We start from the raw sequence: 21738 nt of genomic DNA, 5'->3' as shown, positions 1-21738 counted from the left end.
CTATTATTATTCCCATCTCACAGAGGAGGAAACTGAGGTTTAGAGAGAAGTCCACACTTGATGGAGAGAGCAGACCCATCACAACCCCCAATATTTTACAAGCTAGAGACTTGGAAATGTGGAGAGAATGTCTCAGTTTTCGGTGGAACTGAAATAATCAGAGCTTTGAAGGTCCCCCCAGTACACAGCTTACTCCTGTGTCCCTGCTCCTGAGAGTGGCCTCTGCCTCTCCCTCTATTTTATAAAGAATGGTATCTGTAACCACAAAGGTCAGAAGCCAAAGGACAGAGCTTTTCTTCTCTGATATCCAGGAGCCTTGGCAGAGGAATGTGCCTTGGGGCTTGAGAATCAGAGACAGAGGAAAGCTGAGTAGTTACGAGCATCCTGGAAGGGAGGGAAAACTCCTATATTACAGAAGGCCTGGGTTCCACGCCCTGCTCTGCTTCCAACTGGCTATGTGATCTTGGGCAAGTCCCTTCTCTTCTCTGGGCCTCAGTTTCCCTCCTGTACAATGTACATTCTTCTAGATGATCTAATAATCCCTTTCCTTCCCCCCACCCCCGGCCTTCCTAACCCTCTCCACACCACCCCTGCCCAAACTGGCTCTGACATTCCGGAAGCAGCCCTGAACTGAGGTTGAAGGTCCCAGGTGGGAGTTGTGACCCATCTCTGAGTTTCCTCCTGAGTTCTAGGCCCTGACACTAGGCCCTAGCAGGGCATCTGGCCTTGGCAGCTCAGGGCCATCAGAGGGGAGAAAAGCCCTGTGCCTCTGAGAAAGACCTCTGGGGGCCCTGCATTGTGATAACCTCATCCACTCTGTGACATCATCCTTTCTCCCACCCCCGCTCCTCCCTGATCAACTGCTCTGCAAACCACCATCAGTCTGAATCCCAAAGGCCTGAGAAAGTCTGTTCTCCAGGACCTGCTGCTGATCTCCTGCCTCAGCCAGCAAGAAGCACCATGAAATTGGAGTTCACCGAGAAGAACTACAACAGCTTCGTGCTTCAGAACCTGAACAAACAGAGAAAACGCAAAGAGTACTGGGACATGGCCCTGACCGTGGACCACCATGTCTTCTTTGCACATCGCAATGTGCTGGCCGCAGTCTCTCCGCTGGTGAAGAGTCTCATCTCCAACCACGACATGAAGACCACTGATGAGCTCTTTATCACCATTGACCCCAACTACCTGAGTCCGACCACGGTGGACCAGCTCCTGGACTACTTCTACAGCGGAAAGGTGGTAATCTCAGAGAAGAATGTGGAGGAGCTGCTTCGTGGGGCCCAGTATTTCAACACACCACGCCTTCGAATTCACTGCAGTGACTTCCTGATTAAGTCCATCCGCCATGCCAACTGCTTGCGCTACCTCTTCTTGGCTGAGTTTTTTGAGCTCAAAGAGATATCAGACTTGGCCTACTCTGGCATTCGCGACAACTTTCACTACTGGGCCAGTCCTGAGGCCTCCATGCACTTCATGCGCTGTCCACCTGTCATCTTCAGCCGCCTGCTCCGAGATGAAAACTTGCATGTGCTCAACGAGGACCAGGCTCTCAATGCGCTCATCAATTGGGTGTACTTCCGGAAGGATGAGCGGGAGAAGTATTTCAAGAAGTTCTTCAATTACATCAATCTTAATGCTGTCTCCAACAAGACGCTGATGTATGCCAGCAACAAGCTGATGGGCATGGAGAACAGCTCAGCCCACGCAACCCTGATTGAGAGTGTCCTTGTGGACCGCAGGCAGGAGAGGCCAACCAGCCTGCTGAGCTACCAGCGGAAAGGGGCCCTGCTTGATTCGGTGGTCATCCTAGGTGGCCAAAAGGCCCACGGCAAGTTCAACGATGGAGTGTTTGCTTATATCATTCAGGAGAACCTGTGGTTGAAGCTCTCAGAGATGCCCTATCGGGCAGCAGCACTTAGTGCCACCTCTGCTGGTCGCTACATCTACATCTCTGGTGGTACCACTGAGCAGATTTCAGGGCTGAAGACGGCTTGGCGGTATGACATGGATGACAACTCCTGGACCAAGTTGCCCGACCTGCCAATTGGGCTTGTCTTCCACACCATGGTGACCTGTGGGGGGACAGTGTACTCAGTGGGTGGGAGCATTGCCCCAAGGAGGTATATCTCTAACATCTATCGCTATGATGAGCGCAAGGAGGCCTGGTACCTGGCAGGGAAGATGAGCATCCCTATGGACGGCACAGCCGTGATCACCAAGGGTGACCGGAACCTGTACATTGTCACTGGGCGGTGCTTGGTTAAGGGCTGCATCTCCCGGGTCGGGGTGGTGGACTGCTTTGACACCAACACTGGGGACGTGGTCCAGTGTATCACCTTCCCCATTGAGTTCAACCACCGGCCCCTGCTCTCTTTTCATCAGGACGACATACTCTGCGTGTACAGCCACCGGCAGAGTGTGGAAATCAACCTGCAGAAGATAAAGGCCAACAAGACAACTACCTTAGTGCCTCTCTTGCCCAACAACTGCCCCTTGGATGTGTCCCATGCTATATGCTCCATTGGAGACAACAGGGTGTTTGTATGTGGAGGTGTCACCACAGCCAGTGATGTCCAGACAAAGGACTACACCATCAGTCCAAACGCCTACATGCTGGACCAAAACGCAGGTGAGTGGAAGACCCTGGCCCCCCCACCAGAGGCCCTGGACTGTCCTGCCTGCTGTCTAGCCAAGCTACCTTGCAAGATTCTTCAAAGGATTTAAATGGCTTTTTAAGTGGGAGAATAAGTAAATGCATTATTATTCACAATTTAATGAGAGAGAGAAAGAGAAGAAGATGGCCTGTTGGTTCCTTCTTAGTCTTTGTTTGGCCCTAAAGGTGGAGATGCTGGGCTACAGCTACCCCCAGTGGGGGGAAATTCACGGCCACTCTGTCACTGGAGGGATCCAAGCTGAGGCTGGAAGAGTCCCTGATGTGTGGGATCAAGGCATCTCCTGGGTAGTGGCTCCCAGTAGGTGGAAATTCAGGGCTACCCCGTCACTGGAGAGATCCAAGCAGAGACTGGAAGGGAATCCCTGGTGGGTGAGATTGAGGCATCTCCCAGGCACTGGCCAAGGTGATGTCTGGAAGGCCCCCTATTCTATACCCCTGTAGTCACCTTGCGGGCATCTGCTAGACTGACAGTTAAAGCATTTACTTAGAGTTGTGAAGCCTCAGACTCCTCCAACACTCATTTCCCTTGAGTCTGCCTAGGAAGGCAGGGGAGGGCCAATCTCAGGTCTGGGAGAGGAGCCTCCCGGACTGGGGAGAGGGAAGGCAGTGTGAGCCAGGCTCAGGGATGCGGGCAAAGGGAGTGGGGTTGGGATGGGAGGGGAGGCAGGGTTACTTGGCTGTTGTGTTTGGCCACGCAGCTATGGTGTGTTTATGTCTCATTTGTGGGAAAGTTGGGGGTTTACTTACAATTGTTTCCAGTAAACAAGGTTCATTGGGAACTTTCTCCAGGAATACAAGTTCTGAGGAGCTGGGGGTGGAAGAGAGGTGAGTAATGGGAGAGAAAAAGGAACCTGCATCTCTGTTGGAGAGAAGATTGGCAATAAGGTGATGGGATGAGAGACAGGATGGTGTAGCAGTTAGGGGTCTGGACACTGGGGACAGATGGCCTGGTTCAAATACCAGTTCCATCACTTACTGGGTAATCCTGGGAAAGCTATTGACATCTCTGTGCCTTAGTTCCCTTATCTGTAAAAGGGGGACAATAAGAGCGCCTACCTAACAGGGTGATGTGATGTGCAAAATGCCTAGGACAGTCCCTGGCATATATTAAAGTGCTGTGGGAGTACTTTTTAAAAAGAAAAAAAAGAGGAGTGAGGCAAGGGTCTAGGTTCTTGGGTCTTTATATTAAGTTAGGTTCCATAAAATGTTCTTTGAGACTCCCTACCTCAAAGTCTTAGTGAGCTCTCCTCAATTCTAACTCCCTCTTCCCTTTCATTCGTGTACTTGCATATAATCCTCAACAATTTAGAAGAAACTGACTCAACGATGGACGTCCTCGAACACTATATGTAATCCTCATTCACCCATTCACTCGTTCATTCATGAATTTACTTGTCCACTCATCAATTCACACACACACACAAACACACACACACGCCAGTCACTGGGGCCTCTCTGTGCAGGTCCCTGTGCCAGTGTGTATTACACTTACAGCATGGCTTATTTTGGACTCACTACATACATAAAGCCCCACGAAGCTAGTGGCGACTGTATTATACAGTGCAGGATACTTTACATATCCTCATGGTTCAAATCTGCTCCATCCCCTGCCTTTTCCCACTCAGTCCTACTCCACCTGCCTCGAAGCATCTTCCTGACTTCGCTGACAGGTGGCCTCCCTCTTCAAAGCCTACCCCTCTGCCCAAGTCTTACTTTCCTCCTTGCAGGCAAGGACCTTGGACGTCACAGCTGACACGCTCTCCCCTGGAACTTCTCCCACGTTTCTCACTTCTCCAATCCTGGGCAGCCCCCGCCTCTGCTCACTTCATTGTGTCCCCCAGCTGGAAGAACAGGGTCTTAGAGACCCACGCAGCTAAGCCCAGCTGCCCCGTCAGCACCCCAGCAGGCTTGGCTGACCCCAGAGTCACCTCTTATGACACCAGATGCCATTCCCTAGTGCTGATTCTCCAACCTTCTCTGGTGTCCTGGGGCCTGGCCCTTCCTTTCTCTTTCTTCTCAGCCACTTACCTCTCATTCTGCCACCAGAACTCCAAAGAAATAGAGGTCAAATTACCTAGCACCATAAACAATCTGTTATCCCCCAGAGCTTCTGCTTCTTTTCTGCACCTCAGAGGAAGAGGTGTCCTTCCATGATTCAAAGCTGACCCCTCGCTGTCTCTCTCTTTTTTTTTAAAAATAAATTTATTTATTTATTTATTTTTGGCTGCGTTGGGTCTTCGTTGCTGCGCGCGGGCTTTCTCTAGTTGCGGCGAGCAGGGACTACTCTTGTTGTGGTGCGTGGGCTTCTCATTGCGGTGGCTTCTCTTGTTGCGGAGCACGGGCTCTAGGCACACGGGCTTCAGTAGTTGTGGCTCATGGGCTCAGTAGTTGTGCACGGGCTCAGTAGTTGTGGCGCACGGGCTTAGTTGCTCTGCGGCATGTGGGATCTTCCCGGACCAGGGCTCGAACCCATGTCCCCTGCATTGACAGGCGGATTCTTATACCACTATGCCACCAGGGAAGCCCCCCTCCCTGTCTCTCCATTCTGTGACCTCACAACTTTTCAGGCTCCCCAGTGCCCATCTCTCTCCACATTCCCTTCCTGATGTCTTCTCTTCATCCCGTAAAGGTTCTCCTATCAAGGTTCTCCTTCTCTGAAAACAAACCCTCCTCAGTTCTGAGGTCTGCCTCTTGCTGTGTATATCTCTCCTCAGCTGAGCTTCCTAAATGTTGCTTCTGCTCTCTGGCTCCAGACCAATCTCTAACCCACTCAGTCTGGCTTCTGTTCCCACCATGCCACCAAACTGTCTCCTGATGACACTGTCCTCTGTCTTTTTCTCAGCATTCTTTCTTTTCCTTGCAGTGTTGGACAGTATTGGGCACTCCCATGTGCGGCACAATCACTAGAGTGCTTGCTAAAATGGGAGCTGTTTAGCATCGTGGGATTATAATTTGATATATTAACCAATGTGGCCTTTCCTTCCTCCTTCCCACATTAAAATTAGACCATGAGGCTGAAGCATCAGGGTTTATCACCTTGAGGAGGCTGACACAGCTGAATGTAGGAATCAGAGTCCAATTCTTTTGTTGCTAGGGGAACTTTAGCAATTCATAGCAGAGACTATGGTCTTGAAAGACATGACTTTTGTACTGCAATCCAGGTCTTCAAACTGGGGTACATGAAGTCTTTCCAAGGGAAATTCAGACATTCGTAGTTTTAAGGGAATCAGTTTCCAGATCCTCAACTTTTTCCTAAAATTGATCTGAGAATACACCTGTGGTGGAGATTTCATTCTAGCTCCCTTTTCCCATCTTCCCTTTCAAAATTATCTGTCAAACATTTTACATACACACACACAGAGCAAACTTTAACCATCCCAAATCTTCCCAGGATGCACTTCCCCGGATGCCACATAAGGGTATAAACTGGTGTCAGTGAAGTGTCGGCGAAGACTCCTTTCATCAAGACACCAATATCCAAAGAAGGGTTTATTGTATTTTTCTGGCTTTTCTAGACAGTGTTTCTGCTAAGGTACGAAATCTGGTGTTAGAAACTGGGGTATTTTGGTCCAAGTTGGGTTTTTCAGAAATGTTAAATAGCACAATGGTACGATGACATATTTTTAAAAGCTTTATTGAGGTGTAATTCACATACTACAATTCACCCATTTAAAGTGTAGAATTCAATGGCTTTTATATATTCACAGAGTTGTACAATCATTGCCACAATCAATTTTAGAACATTTTCATTGCTCCAAAAAAAAACCTTGTACCCCTTACCTGTAACACTCCAACCCCCTCATTTTCCCAGCCCTAGGCAACCACTAATCTACTTTCTGTCTCTATGGATTAGCCTATTCTAGACATTTCATATAAAATATGACCTTTTTTCTAGCTCTCACTTAGCATAAGGTTTTCAAGGTTCATCCATGTTGTGGCATGTGCCAGAACTTCATTCCTTCTTACAGCTGAATACTATTCCATTGTGAGGTTATACCACATTTTATGTATCCGTTTATCAGTTAGTTGATGGACATTTGGGTTGTTTCCACTTCTTGGCTATAAGAATAGTGCTCTATGAACATTTGTGTACAAGGTTTTGTGTTCACATATGTTTTCATTTCTCTTGGGTATATACATGGGAATAGAATTTTTAGATCAAATTTTAACTCTGTTTAACCATTTGAGGAACTGCCAGACTGTTTCCCAGAGGAGCTGCATCATTTTACATTCCCACCTACAATGTATTAGGGTTCTAATTTTTTAGTGATTTTTTTTTTTTTTTTTTTTTTTTTGCGGTACATGGGCCTCTCACTGTTGTGGCCTCTCCCGTTGCGGAGCACAGGCTCCAGACGCACAGGCTCAGTGGCCATGGCTCACAGGCCCAGCCGTTCTGCAGCATGTGGGATCTTCCTGGACCGGGGCACGAACCCGTGTCCCCTGCATCGGCAGGAGGACTCTCAATCACTGCGCCACCAGGGAAGCCCTCACCAGCACTTTTTATTATCTGTCTTCCCAAATATAGTCATCCTAGTGGGAGAAAGTAACATCTCATTGTGGTTTTGATTTGTATTGCCCTGATGTCTAATGATGCTGGATATCTTTTCAGGGGCTTATTTTTGATTACAGTTGTTTAATAACCTTGCCTCTTCTGTGCTCAACTGTTAGGAGAGAAAGTATTACTCTTGAGGAAGAGTTCTGTGAAGTCAAAACAAAGATAGCATGGCTCAGAAACATGACAGTTGTAGTGCATTATTTCATTCAGGCCACAGAATCATGACAAGTCTCTATGCCTTCCTACCTAGCCATCTATCTTAGAATATTTAAGATTTTAGAAAGTATGTTAGAAAATATCTACTACCAAGCATGTCCTCTCGGCATTTTCACCATTCTCAGTATTAAAAAATCACTCCCATTCTCCTGGGTCTATTTGCATATTTGGTAGCATTTAAAGGATGACATAAAAAGTTCCACATTTACTTACTTTTTAAAAGAATTTTTTTTAATTTATTATTTAATTTATTTATTTTTGGCTGCATTGGGTTTTCGTCGCTGTGCGGGGGCTTCTCATTGCGGTGGCTTCTCTTGTTGCGGGGCGGGCTCCAGGCACGCGGGCTTCAGTAATTGCAGCTCATGGGCTCAATAGCTGTAGCTCGCGGGCTCTACAGTGCAAGCTCTGTAGTTGTGGCACACGGGCTTAGTTGCTCCGCGGCATGTGGGATCTTTCCGGACCAGGGCTTGAACCCATGTCCCCTGCATTAGCAGGTGAATTCTTAACCACTGCACCACCAGGGAAGTCCCCCACGTTTACTTTCAAAAGAACAGTGTTATATCTTTGAGCAAAAGTAAATATATCAACTGTAAGTTAGAACGCTTATTGGGAATTCCTTGGCACTCCAGTGGTTAGGACTCCGCCCTTTCACTGCTGAGGGCCCGGGTTCAATCTCTGGTCGGTGAACTGAGATCCCTCAAGTGTGCAGCATGGCCAAAAAAATTACAATTAAAATTTAAAAAATCAAAACAAAATTTGGGACTTCCCTAGTGGTCCAGTGGTTAAGACTCTGTGCTTCCACTGCCGGGGGCATGGGTCTGATCCCTAGTCGGGAAACTAAGATCCCACATGCCGTGCAGTGTGGCCAAAAATAAATTTAAAAAATTTTATTATTAGAATGCTTTATTCAGACTTGTAAGAAACATTTAAAACCTTTTTTATTAGGGATATAACACACATAGAAAAGTGACAGTACATAATTGTATAGCTTAACGAATTATTGTAAATATTGTAAATATCCATGTAACCACTATTGAGTTCAAGAAATAGAATATTGCCAATACCTCAAGTCTCCTATGTGGCCCCCTTCCTGATTATATCCCTTCTCTCTGCTCTGACCTTTATGATAATGCCTTCCTTGCTTTTCTATATAGTTTACCATCTAAGTAAGCATTTCTAATACACAGATTAGTTTAGCCTGTCCTTGAACTTTACATAAGAGAATTGTACAGTGTGAATTATTTTGTGTCTGGCTTCTTTCAAATTGTTTTCACAGTTGATCCATGTTGTTATGTAGGTGTAGTTCTTCCCATCCCTCTTCTGTATAGTTTTCTGTCATATGAACGTATCCTTTCATTTATCCAGTCTCCTGTTGATGGACATCTGGGTTGTTTCCAGTTTGGACAATTATAGGTAATGCTATTCTTGTAAATGTATCTTGGTGCACGTGTACTCAAGTTTATCTGGGACATATACCTAGCAGTGGAATTGCTGTCTTCATTTCTAGATAATGCCAAACTATTTTGCAAAGTGATTGTGCCAATTTACATTGCCATCAGCAGTACATGAGAAGTCCTGTTGTTTCTACATGCTTGCCAGTACTTGGTATTGTCCGACTTTTATTATCGCCGATCAGATTATAAAGTATTATCTCCATGCAGTTTTAATTTGCATTCTCTTGATTGATAATTATAGGTTAAGCACCTTTTAATATTTATTGGACATTTGGATTTCCTCTTTTGTGAAATCTTTGCTTTTTTCTATTTGGTTGACTATTTTCTCTTTTTGACTTGTTGGAATTCTTAATATATACTGGATATGAGTCCTTTACCAGTTTCAAATGTGGTAAATATCTTCTTCCACTCTGTGGCTTGCCCTTTCACTCATAATGGTATATTTTAATTTTAGTTAGTCTGATTTGTCTTTTCATTTTTGGTTACTGCTCGTGATACTTGAGGAAACCATTCTCTACCCAGAGGACACGAATATCCCATATGGATATATAATTGTCCCAGTACCAATTTTCCCACTTCTCTGCAGTGCCACCTTCGTTGTAAATCACATGTCCATATGTGGGTGGACATGCTTATGAGCTCTCTTATTCCATTAGTCTATCCGTCTGACCTTATGCCAATACCACAGCCTCCATTTCTATAGCTTTAACATATCCTATACAGTTTAGAATTCATTTGTCAAGATCCCCCCCAAAAAAACTTTTGGGATTTTGGTTGTGATTGCAATGAATTTACAGATCAATTTAGGGAATTTTCATATATTTAGAATATCAGTTTTAAAATTCACGGACTTGGTATGTTTCCATTTTGGGGAGCCTTCTTTAATTCCTCTTAAAGTTTTATACTTTGTAGAGGTCTTACACAACTTTTGTTAGATTTATTCCTAGGTACTTGATGTTTTAAAATTAACAAATATTATTAAAATATATATAGTTATGTATATTATATTCTTTTAAAAATACATAGTATTCTTTTAAAATCCATTTCCTCTTTTTATAGTTAGTCTATAGAAATACAGTTGATTTCTGTATATTCATTATGTATTTAGCAGATTGTAGGAGATGTTTAGGTTTTCTAGATGTGAGCCCTTTATCAGTTGTACATGTGGTAAATATCTTCTCTCCGCTCAATATGAATCACAGCTCTAAATGTAAAATGTAAAACTACAAAACTTCTGGAAGAAAACATGGACAAAATCTTTGTAACTGGGGGTTAAGCAAAGATTTCTTAAATATGACACCAAAAGCATGATCCATTTAAAAATTGGTAAATTGGACCTCATCAAAATGAAAAACTTTTGCTCTGGGAAAGGCACTGTTAAGGGGATGAAAAGACAAGCCACATATTGAAGAAAATATTTGCAAATCACATATCTGGCAAAGGACTTGTATCCAGAATATAGAAAGAATTTGTAATAATTTATTTGGAGATATTTCCATAGTTTCCATATAAACAATTATATCATGTATAAATAATGACTTGGTTTTTTTTAAGGAAGTTCCCTCTATTCCAAGTTGCTAAAAGATTTTATTGTGATAGATGTTGAATTATCAAATATTTTTCTGAATCTATTGAAATGAGCATGTATTTTCCTTGTTTTAGGACAATTCACTTTTATTAATTTTTCAATGTAAAACCATCCATCCATTCCTGGAATAAACCTAACTTGCCTATGACATATATATTTTTATATAAAATACAATATACATTTATATAATTATTGGCTTCAGTAATTATATAATTTCTTTAAAATATTACCAGATTCCATCCACTATATATTCACTCAGGTTTTTATTTGTAAAGTTATCATATGGAGCTATTATAAACGGTATTTTCAATTTTTTAGTTTCTAATAATACACTGCTAGTACTATATAGAAATACAATTGATTTTTGTGTGTCGACCATATACCTTGCAACTTTGCTAAACTCACTTATTTTAGGAGTTTTTTGGGTAGATTTCTTGAAATTTTCTATGTAGACAATCATGTCATCTACAAATAGGGACAAATTTATTTCTTCCTCTCTAATCTGTATGCCTTTTATGTCTTTTTCTTGTCTTGCTGTGCTGGCTAGGACTTCCAGTACAATGTTGAATAGGAATGATGAATGGGAACATCCTTGACTTATCCCTGATCCTAGGGGGAGAGCATTCAGTCTTTCACCATTAAATAGGTTTTTCATAGATGTCCTTTATCAGGCTGAGGAAGTTCTGCTCCATTCCTAGTTTGCTGAGATTTTATAAAAAATGAATGTTGAATTTTGTCAAATATTTTTTCTGTGTGAATTAATATAATTATGTGAGTTTTATTCATTAGACTGTGAATGTGGTGGATTACAATGATTTATTTTGCAAATATTGAACCAGCTTTGCATCCTGGGATAAGCTACATTTTGTCATGATATATTGTTCTTTTTATATGTTGCTAGATTCAGTTTGCTAACATTCTGTAGGATTTTTGCATCTCTGTTCTTAGGGGGATGTTGATCTACAGTTTTCTTTTCTTTTTTGGTACTACCTTTGTCTACTTTTGGCATCAGAGTAATGCTTGCCCCATAAAATGAGTTGGGAAGTGCTCCTTTTTCTCTCTCTCTCTTTTAAAAAATTTTTTATTGAAATATAGTTGATTTACGATATTGTGTATTTCTCTCTTTTTTCTTTCCCCTGGAGACATTGTATAGAATTTGTCTTACTCTTTTAAATATTTAGTTGAACTGGCCAGCAATGCCATCTGGTCTGGAGGTTTATTTTCATGAAAGGTTTTAAGCTACAAATTCAATTTCTTAGATAGTTATAGGACTATTTGGAGTATCTATGTCATCTTTGGTGAGTTTGAGTAGCTTATGGCTTTCAGGAATTTGTCCATTTCACTTAAATTGTCAAATTTATGTGCATGGAGTTGTCCATAATATTCGCTTATTATCCTTTTAATGTTTGCCAAGCCTTTCATTCTGTGATAGTGGTAATTTATGCCCTCTATCTTTTCTTGCCAGTCTTATGAGAGATTTATTGAATTTTTTCAAAGAGCCAGCTTTTAATTTCATTAATTTCCTATTTTTCAGTTTTATGGGTTTATGCTCTTATTATTTCTTTCTTTCTGCTTGCTTTGAGTTTATTTTGCTCTTCTTTTTCTAGTTTCTTAGGTGGAAACTTAGATTAGTTACTTGAGACCTCTCTTCTTTTCGAATATAAGCATTTAATACTATAAATTTCACTCTAAAAACTACATCCCACAAATTCTATATGTTGTATTTTCACTTATTCAGTTCAAAATATTTTCCAATTCCCCTTGAGACTTTGAGTTATTTCGAAGTGTGTTGTTTAAATTCCAAAGGTTTGGAATTTTCCTAATTCTGCTCTGTTTGCGATATCTACATTAATTCCATTACAATCAGAGAACACACATTGTACTTTTTCCAACTATAATTGTGGATTTGTGTTTCTCCTTTCACTTCTGTCACTTTTTGCTTCATGTATTTTGAGATTGTTGTTGCTTTACATACATATTTAGAATTGTAGTGTTTTCTTGGTGAATTGATCCTTTTATCATTATGTAATATATGCCTTTATCCTTTGTAATTCTCCTTGCTTTGAGTCTACTTTGTCTGACATGAGTGTTTGCATGGTATATCTTTTTTCATCATTTTATTTTGAATCTATCTATATTATTATATTTGAAGTGAGTTTCTTATAGGCAGAATACAATTGGTTCCTGTTCTGTTATTTGTTCTAACCACCTCTGTTTTTTTTTTTTTCCATTGGTGTGTTTAAAATACATTTAATGCAATTGATTGATACATTTGGATTTAGGTCTACCTTTTTATTTTTTCCCCCTTTTCCCTCTTTCATTCGTCTGCCTTCCTTTGGGTTATTTGAAAAATTTTTTAGTATCCCATCTTAATTTATTGTGTTTTGACTATATCTCTTTGTATAAAGGCTTTATGGTTGCTTTAGGGATTACAATGTACATACTGAACTTAGTAGTCTTTAAAAAATTTTTTTATTTTATATTGGAGTATGGTTGATTTATAATGCTGTGTTACTTTCAGGTGTACAGCAAAGTGATTCAGTTATACATATACATATATTTTATTCTTTTTCAGATTCTTTTCCCATTTAGGTTATTACAGAATATTGAGTAGAGTTCCCTGTGCTATATAGTAGGTCCTTGTTGATTATCTGTTTTATATATAGTACTGTGTATATGTTAATCCCAAACTCCTAATTTATCCCTCCCTCCCACCTTTCCCAATAGTCTTTTTTAAATTAATATTTTCCTACTTCAAGTGGAATATAAAAACCTTACTGCCGGGCTTCCCTGGTGGTGCAGCAGTTGGGAGTCCGCCTGCCAATGCAGGGGACACGGGTTCGAGCTCTGGTCCGGGAAGATCCCACATGCCGCGGAGCGGCTGGGCCTGTGCGCCACAACTGCTGAGCCTGCGCTCTAGAGCCCACGAGCCACAACTACTGAAGCCTTCGCGCCCTGGGGCCGTGCTCTGCAACAGGAGAAGCCACCTCAGTGAGAGGCCCACGCACAGTAACGAAGACTCAATGCAGCCAAAAATAAATAAATAAATAAATTTAAAAAAAAAAAAAAAAAAAAAAAACCTTACTGCCATATAGATCCTTTTACTTCCCTTCTTTATATTATAGTTGTCTTATATATTACACCTACAAACATTGAAAACCCCATCAGACACTGTTGTTTTTTTGTTTTCAAATATCAAGCATATTTTAAAGAACTCAAGAGAAAAATAATAGTCTATTGCATGTACCTAGATATTTATCATTTCTGTCACTCTTTCTTCATTCCTGATGTTTCAAGTTTCCTTTTGGTGTCATTTCCTTTTTCTCTGAAAAACTTTCATTAGCACTTCTTTTGGAACATGTCAGCTGGCCATGAATTCTCTTACTTTTCCTCCTGAGAATGACTTTATTTTATCTTTATGAAATCTTCATGAAATATTCACTGAAGGTGAAATATTCTCACTGGATATAAAATTCTAGCTTGATAGTTCTTTTTTCCAACACCTTAAAAATGTTGTGCCACTTCCTCTGGCCTTCATGGTTTCTGATGAGAATTCAACATTCATTCAAATCATTGTTTCCTTGTCAGTAATGTGTTATTTTTGTCTGGCTGCTTTCAAGATTTTTTATTTTCTTTAGCTTTCAGCTGTTTTATCATGAGTCTAGATATAAATTTCTTTGGATTTATTTTGTTTGGGATTCACTGAGCTTTTTGAATCTGTAGATTTATGTCTTTGCCAAATTTGGCGAGTTTTCAGCTCTTATTATTTCAAATATGTTTTCCAGCTCTGCACCCTTTCTCTTTCTAGGAGTCTGATGGAACGAATGTTGGACTTTTTGTTGTGGTTCCACAAGTCCCCGGGGCTCTTGTCAGCTTTTTTCTTTTTTTCCCTCACTGTTCAGACTAATATCTACTGATCAATCTTCATGTTCAATAACTCTTACCTCTGTCATCTCCATTTTGTTTTGGAGTCTATCCAGTGAGTTTTTAAGTTTGTTTTTAAAATCTTCCAGTTCAAACATTTCCATTTTGTTATTCTTTATATTTTCCATTTCTTTACTGAAACTTTCTAGTTTTCCATTTGTTCCAAGGGTGTTTACAGTTATTTGTTACAGCATTTTTATAATAGCTGATGTAAAGATTTTGTCAGATAATGCCAATATCTAAGTCATCTTGGCATTGACATGTGTTGATTGACTTTTTATTTGTGAGTTGAGATTTTCCTGGTTATTCATATGCCAAGTAATTCTAGATTGTATCATAAATATTTTGAATACCATGACATGAGACTCTAGTCTTATTTAAATCCTATGAAGAATGTTGATGTTTTTGTATTAGTATGCAATTGACCTAATTAGTTTCAGGACATAAGTTCCAACTGACCTGTTGTGAGCTGTGGTTAGAATTTCATTTCAATCTTCAAAGATTTTGCAATGGTATTTGGATCTGTCCCATGTTTGCACAACCCAGTGGCCAGTCTGGGACCTGGATGATGGTAAATTCAGTTCTGGAAGTCTTTTATATGCCGACTAAGACCAGATCAACCAAACTACAGGTAAGGGCTGAGCCCAGGAATTTGTAAACAATTTTTTATGGGGTCACTCTCCCAAGCTCCTCACTCTCTATGATCTCCCTTGTACTCTTCAGTTCCCCAGGGTTACTCTTTTTGATTCGCCAGTCAGAGTAAAGTAAAAGCTAGAGCTTTACTTAGCCCACTCTGCCATGCATTTTCATAGCTGTGCCTATGTCTGCAGTCAAGTGGCAGAGGACCAGAGGATAAAAAATGGTGAGCTCGTTGCCAGTTCAGAGCTCCATATTTCAGTCTTCCCCAATTTGCCAGAGTCCTTTTCAGAGTCCTCAGATAGCTTCTGCTCCGTTTATTCTGGCTAGGTTTTATAGCTCCATTCAGTGGGAAAGACCAAGAGGGATGTGCTTACTCCATCCTACTCCCACTCAGGGTTTTTTCAACTATATTCATGAATGACTTCGCCTATAATTTTCCTTTCTCTTACTGTCTTTGTTGGGTTTTGTATCAAGATTATGCTTCCCATAAAACGAGTTAAGAAGTGTATTCTCCTTTTTAAAATTCTCTGGAAGAATTTGTGGAGACTGGAATTTTCACTAATGAAGCCAAATGAAATTTTCTTTGAAGTGTTTTATTAAGATGTTTTTACTAGTTATAGGAATATTCAGTTCTATTTCTCCTCATGTTATTTTTAAGTTGTATTTTCTAGGAATTTCTCTATTTCATTTACATTTTCAAATTTATTAACATACAATTGTCTGTATATACTTTTATGATCTTTATAATGTCTTTAGGCTCTTCAGTGATCCTATTTTTATTCCTGATTTTGAATTTTTAAAAAACTTTTATCAGTCTCACATAGGTACCTTTATGACTTTGGATAGCCAGTAGTTTCTTAGATATTACCAAAAACATAAAGAACCATCATAAAAATTAAAAACTTTTGTGCCTCAAAGGACACCATCAAGAAAGTGAAAAGACACAAATGGAAAAAATATTTGAAAAGCACATATATGACAAGGAACCTGTATTAGAATATATAAGGAAGTCTTACAACTCAGTAATAAAAGGGAAAAAAAGCAATTTAAAGATGGGCAAAGGATCTGAATATGTTTCCTCAAAGAAGATACACACATAGCCAACATGCACATGAAAAGATGCTCAATATCATTAGCCATCAGTGAAATACAAATCAAAACCACAATGAGATGCCACTTCATACCCACTAGGATGGTTATAATAACTTAAAAAAAAAACAGATAAGAAATATTAGTGAGAATGTGGAAAAACTGGAACCCTCAAACAATGTTGGTGGGAATGTAAAATAGTACAACCACTTTGGAAAAAAGTCTGGCAATTTCTCAAATGATTAAACATGCAGTTACCATATGACCCAGTAATATATATACTGGGTGTACATACCCATTAATTTCATTCCTAGGTATACATACTCAAGAGAAATAAAAACATATATGCACACAAAAACTTGTACATGAATGTTCATAGCAGTATCATACATAATAGTTAAGAAGTAGAAATAACCCAAATGCTCCACTCATAAATAAATAAATGTAGTATATCCATATAGTGGAATATTATTAAGCCATAAAAGGCATGAAGTACTCACACATGCTATAACATGGATGAACCTTGAAAACATTATGCTAAATGAAAGAAGCCAGTCACAAAAGACCATATGTTGTATAATTCCATTTTTATGAAATGTCCACAATAGGCAACTCTACAGAGACAGAAAATAGAAAATTAGTTGTTGCCTAGAGCTGGGGGATTTGAGAGTACTGAGAAGTGGAGACTGAAAGTACAAAGTTTCTTTTGGGGGGTAATAAAAAGGTTCTAAAATTGATAGTGGTGATAGATGCACAGTTCTGTGACTATACTAAAAGCCACTGAATTGTATACTTTAAATGGGTTAATTGTATGGTATGTGAATTTTACCTCAATAAAGTTATTAAAAAGATACCATGCCTCTGTCTTGGTCATTCTTTCTTTCTTGGATTACTCACTCTGGAGGACGTCAACTTCTGTGTCATGAGCAAACTTTTGGAGAGGCCCATGTGGCAAGGAACTGACACTTCCTGACAACAGCCATGTGAGACAACCTCATGAGAGATGCCCCTCAGATTCCTGACCCTCAAAAACTATGTGAAATAATAAATGTTTGTTATTTTAAGGTACTAAATTCTAATTACACAATAGATAATACAAGCCCATCAAGATCTTTAAGACATGAAGTTCTAATAAAAGTTTACTTTTTATACTTAGTAATTATTTATAAAATTTTCTGGTATATTTTGTTGCTTTGGTTAAATGTATACTACTAATAATGATGTCAATGCAAAACAAAATTTTAACACTCAGAGCCTTATGGTCATAGGATATTTTAAAAAGTTAATTATATTACATATTTTTGTTACCAGGAAGTATGATAGGGGCAAGTGCTATGCCCCTATAGCACTTGGAATGGTAGTATGTGTTATGGAGAAAAAGTAAGAATCTGAAATTTAATATTAATGAAAAGCTTTATCATTTTTAATGGATTATGGTGAGTATCAAATCACTATGGTATTTAGATGCTACCAGATACATTTAAAAGAGAAATGCAACGATTTTATTTGAAAGGATCACTATTACAGGATATGAGAAATTATATCCCTTACAACTAATTAAGTTATGAAAAAAATTAGATGTCAGTTTTAAAATGCACAAGAGGCATGTAGATTTTAAACAGTTCTCTTAGGGAGCATTTTTGGGTTTTTTTCTTTTTATCTTGCTTGGAGTTCATGGTGATTCTCTTAAATCTGTGGTTTGATTTCCTTTACCAATTTTGGGAAATTCTTAGCCATTTTCTCTTCCAACATTGCTCCATTCGTTCTCTACTCTCCTTGCTGAAATTTTTTTTAAATTAATTAATTTAGTTATTTATTTTTGGCTGTGTTGGGTCTTCGTTGCTGCACATGGGCTTTCTCTAGTTGTAGTGAGCCGGGGGCTACTCTTTGTTGTGGTGCGTGGGCTTCTCATTGTGGTGGCTTCTCTTGTTGTGGAGCACAGGCTCTAGGCGTGCGGGCTTCAGTGGGCGTGGCATGCGGGCTCAGTAGTTGTGGCTCACGGGCTCTAGAGCACAGGCTCAGTAGTTGTGGCGCACGGGCTTAGTTGCTCTGCGGCATGTGGGATCTTCCCAGACCAGGGCTCGAACCTGTGTCCCATGCATTGGCAGGCAGATTCTTAACCACTGCGCCACCAGGGAAGTCCTCTCCTTGCTAAAAGTACATTATAAAACTTGTCCCTCATATCCCATGTTTTTTATGCTCTTTTCTGTGGTTTTCATCCTTTTGATTCTGTTTCAGCTTGGATATTTTTCTGCTCTGTCTTCTGGTTCACTAATTCTCTTTTCAGCTATGTCTAATCCACTATTAAACCTCTCCATTGAACTTCTAATATCAGATACTGTGAATTTTAGTTCTCAAAATTTTGAACTGCTGAAATTCTCATTATTTTAATTCCTTGAAGTCTTTAATCATAGCTAGTTTAAAGTCTAGGTCTGATAACTCCATTATCTGAATCCTCTGGAATTTCTATCGTATGCCTGTCCTTGAAAATATTTCTGAACATGTTTTGTCTTTTCGTGCTTATTTATTTTTGGATGAAATTTTTTTCTGTCAGAGAGAATTTACTCTTGCTTTTGACAGGCAGCTCTAAGGTAAAGGCACTAGAAAGCCTGGATCAATTTAATTCAGTCAAGGCCTTTTCCCCCCTTATTCCTAGTAGGTAGCCCTTTGGGGTCCCAACAAAAAGCCTGGTACATTTATCAGGGCCCCTTCTTCTTGGTAGGCCCTCAACTATTCAGCTTCTCAGCCTCTGCTTTTACAACTAACAGTCTCCTTGAGAGGAAAAATGGCTCCAAATGTTAGGCTCACTTTTCTTGGCTTCCCTTCCCTTCTAGAACTTTGGCCCACAATTCCTCACTGCTTTGGTAGTCCTCTGATGCCTTCAAAGAGATTTTTAAAACTTTTTGCCCAGATCTTCTAGTTGTTTTCAGCAGAACAGTTGGCCCAGAACAACTTGCCCACCATTGCTGGAATTAGATCCTCCTCTCTCCTGAACTTCAGACTTAGATTTCCAATATCCTTTGGAATGTTTCCTGAATATCCCACAGGTCCCTCATGCTCAATATGTCCACACTGAACTCTTCATTTGCCTCATCTCCTCCCATTCTACACAACCGGCTTTTCCTGTTGTGGCTATTTCTGTTCATAGTTTCACAAGCTATAAAAGTTATCTGTGAATCTCCTCTCTCTCTCTGTCCCTCCTCTCTCTGCTATTACTTACAAGTATTATATTATGTATATTACCTCCATTATTTTCCTTCCACCTGAGCCCACTGCTGTTTCCTAGAATATCATCCTTGGCCCCCTGCATCTCCCTCCTGAACCACTGCAGCAGTCTTTCCTAACTGTCCTCCCTGTTTTTAGAACCCTCTGCCATGCTAACTGCCTGAGCTGCCAGAAGATTCTTCCAGAACAGGGTTCTGACAGAGTCATTGGCCAGGTAAGATCCGTCAAAGGCTCCCCACAGCTTCTGCAAATGTAGTAATAATCCTCACCTGGGCTCTCAAGTCCTCCATGATATGACTCCAACACACTTTCTTCAGCTGTATCCATTTACTTTCCTGATCTTCCATCACCTAGCCAAATCACTTCCCAGAGCACAGCCTGCCTTTCTTCCTCTCCATCATATATATCTCACAACCCTTCTCCTTTGAGATCCATCTCAAATGCCACTCCATTCCAGCAACAAATGTTTATTGAACACTTGCTATGTGCCAGGTATAATGCTAGACCCTAAGAATACAAAGATAAGTAAGGCATACATGGCCCCTGCCCTCACCCCAGCAGATCTACCTTCAATTATTCCTCTACTAAGCCCTTCAGGCCCAGCCAAACTAATTTACTCTCTGTCCCCCAAACATGCCAAGCTATGAGAGATAGACACTGCATTTATCTCCCGTATGAAACTTTTCTAGGACTTCTCAACCAAATGTGACTCGCCTCCCTTCCGTCTTTTCAGTTCTTTGCTTGCTCACCACTGCCCTCTCCACACCCATACCACATCACCACTTGCACCTATCTTAGAGTAATTTGTATGCATTTCTTACCACCCTTCTTCTGGATCAGATACTTTTTGGCTTTAGAGAGTGGGGTCTGTGTCTTAACCTCTCAACCAAGACCCATCAGACGTCACTGTGTGGCCCTTGGTCTGGCTCTGGCAGAGTGCTGTGGAAAGACCCTGCACAGTCCAATCTCTGCCTCTCCCTAGAACCAAGGGTTCTTCCCAGCTGTGTCACCCAGTACTTCCCTCTCCCCATCTCTCCCACTCCAGCCAGGAGCTCCCCTCCTTGTGTATACTTCTAGCCACCTTCTGGATATCACCTAAATCTTCTTTTCTGTCTCCTGGCAATTACTGGAACTCCCCCAGAGGGCATAAACTAGTGGCTTTGGTGATTTCAGGTATGATTTATGACCTTATCCTTTCCCCCTGCAACTCTCCCAGTCCCTACCTCTTGTGGTAGGTAGGGACTTCCCATCAGTGCTCCCCAGATCATTGAAGTCCACATCACTGCCCTGCCTGGACCTTCATCATGCCATTCCTCAACTTCTTTCCCACAGCCTCTGTTTCCATCCATCCTGCACCCAGGGATCAGATTAACCTCCTAAGCAGCACTTTGATCAAAGCATTCCTTTTTCTGGAACTTTCCATAATTTCCTATTGCTAATAAGCCTCTTTAGCATGGACTGCATTCAAGACCCCAGCATATGTCTCCATATTTACCTTCAATTATTCCTCTACTTAAGCCCTTCAGGCCCAGCCAAACTAATTTACTCTCTGTCCCCCAGACATGCCAAGCTATGAAACCTTGCACAATTGTAACATTAGGGTGCCAGGAGTAACTCTTCTAAACCTTACCCAAATATCATAACTGAACTCCAAGCCACCTCCCCTGTGAAGTCATCCCTAAACGATGAGCTGATTTCCTCAATTTTGAGTGAATAAACACTTGCTGATTTTGCATGACGAGAGATGGTGCCCCCTCTAGCAAGTGACTCTCAGAACAGCTTCCCCAGAGTTACGCGCTTGCCCCCAAGAGAATGCTCTCTGGCCCTCAGCTACTACTGCTGTGAGCAACCAAAAGTTGTCTTCCTTGGGCCCTCTCAGGGTAGTCTCTGTCCCTTATCCTCCTAACAGGGGCAGGATATATTGTTTCAAAGAGAAGAGGAATGTGAAACTACTTCATGCATTGTTGCCAATTTCTGTTAGGGATGAGTCCATTTATGTTAGGGATGAGCATTAAAACAAAAAGAGAGGGGGGGAAACTGAGTCAGGTGCAGGCCCTAAAATTTTAAATTTCTTAAATGATTTTCTTCAAAACTTTCCTACACTTCATACTTTAAACGACTTTAAAGGTAAATACATGCTTTAAGGAAGCAATTACCCTTTTGTGTCAACAAAGATTAGTGTATATTTTTAGGACCCACTTTCTTGTCCCTTACTGACTACCTCTGGAGGCAACTTTGACCTCTGGCTGGTTCTTTTGGTTTGTTTCTGTTTTCGACTTTTAGGGTGGTGGTGGTGAAGGAGAAAGGTCCTTCTTTTGGCCAGTGGATAAGCCCCTCCTCAACATGAGCACGAGAAACTGGAATCACTGGA

At 40.8% G+C, this 21738-nt stretch overlaps 1 protein-coding gene across 1 annotated transcript; it reads left to right on the top strand.

Moving 5' to 3' along the window:
* The first annotated feature begins 851 nt into the window (after positions 1-851).
* Positions 852-2818, top strand: CCIN (calicin). The gene has a single exon (XM_032635880.1). It carries the CDS (start codon positions 961-963, stop codon positions 2725-2727), a length of 1767 nt encoding a protein of 588 aa, XP_032491771.1. The 5' UTR covers positions 852-960; the 3' UTR covers positions 2728-2818.
* Positions 2819-21738: the final 18920 nt, after the last annotated feature.

The sequence above is a fragment of the Phocoena sinus genome, chromosome 6 (genome assembly GCF_008692025.1).
Source record: "Phocoena sinus isolate mPhoSin1 chromosome 6, mPhoSin1.pri, whole genome shotgun sequence".
Taxonomy (NCBI): Eukaryota; Metazoa; Chordata; class Mammalia; order Artiodactyla; family Phocoenidae; genus Phocoena; species Phocoena sinus.
Note: the sequence above shows the minus strand (reverse complement) of the source record. Positions and strands in the feature narration are given on the sequence as shown.

What these genes read in the sequence shown, in the direction of transcription:
- CCIN (XM_032635880.1), top strand. Translation starts at nt 961, where the DNA reads ATGAAATTGGAGTTCACCGAGAAGAACTACAACAGCTTCGTGCTTCAG.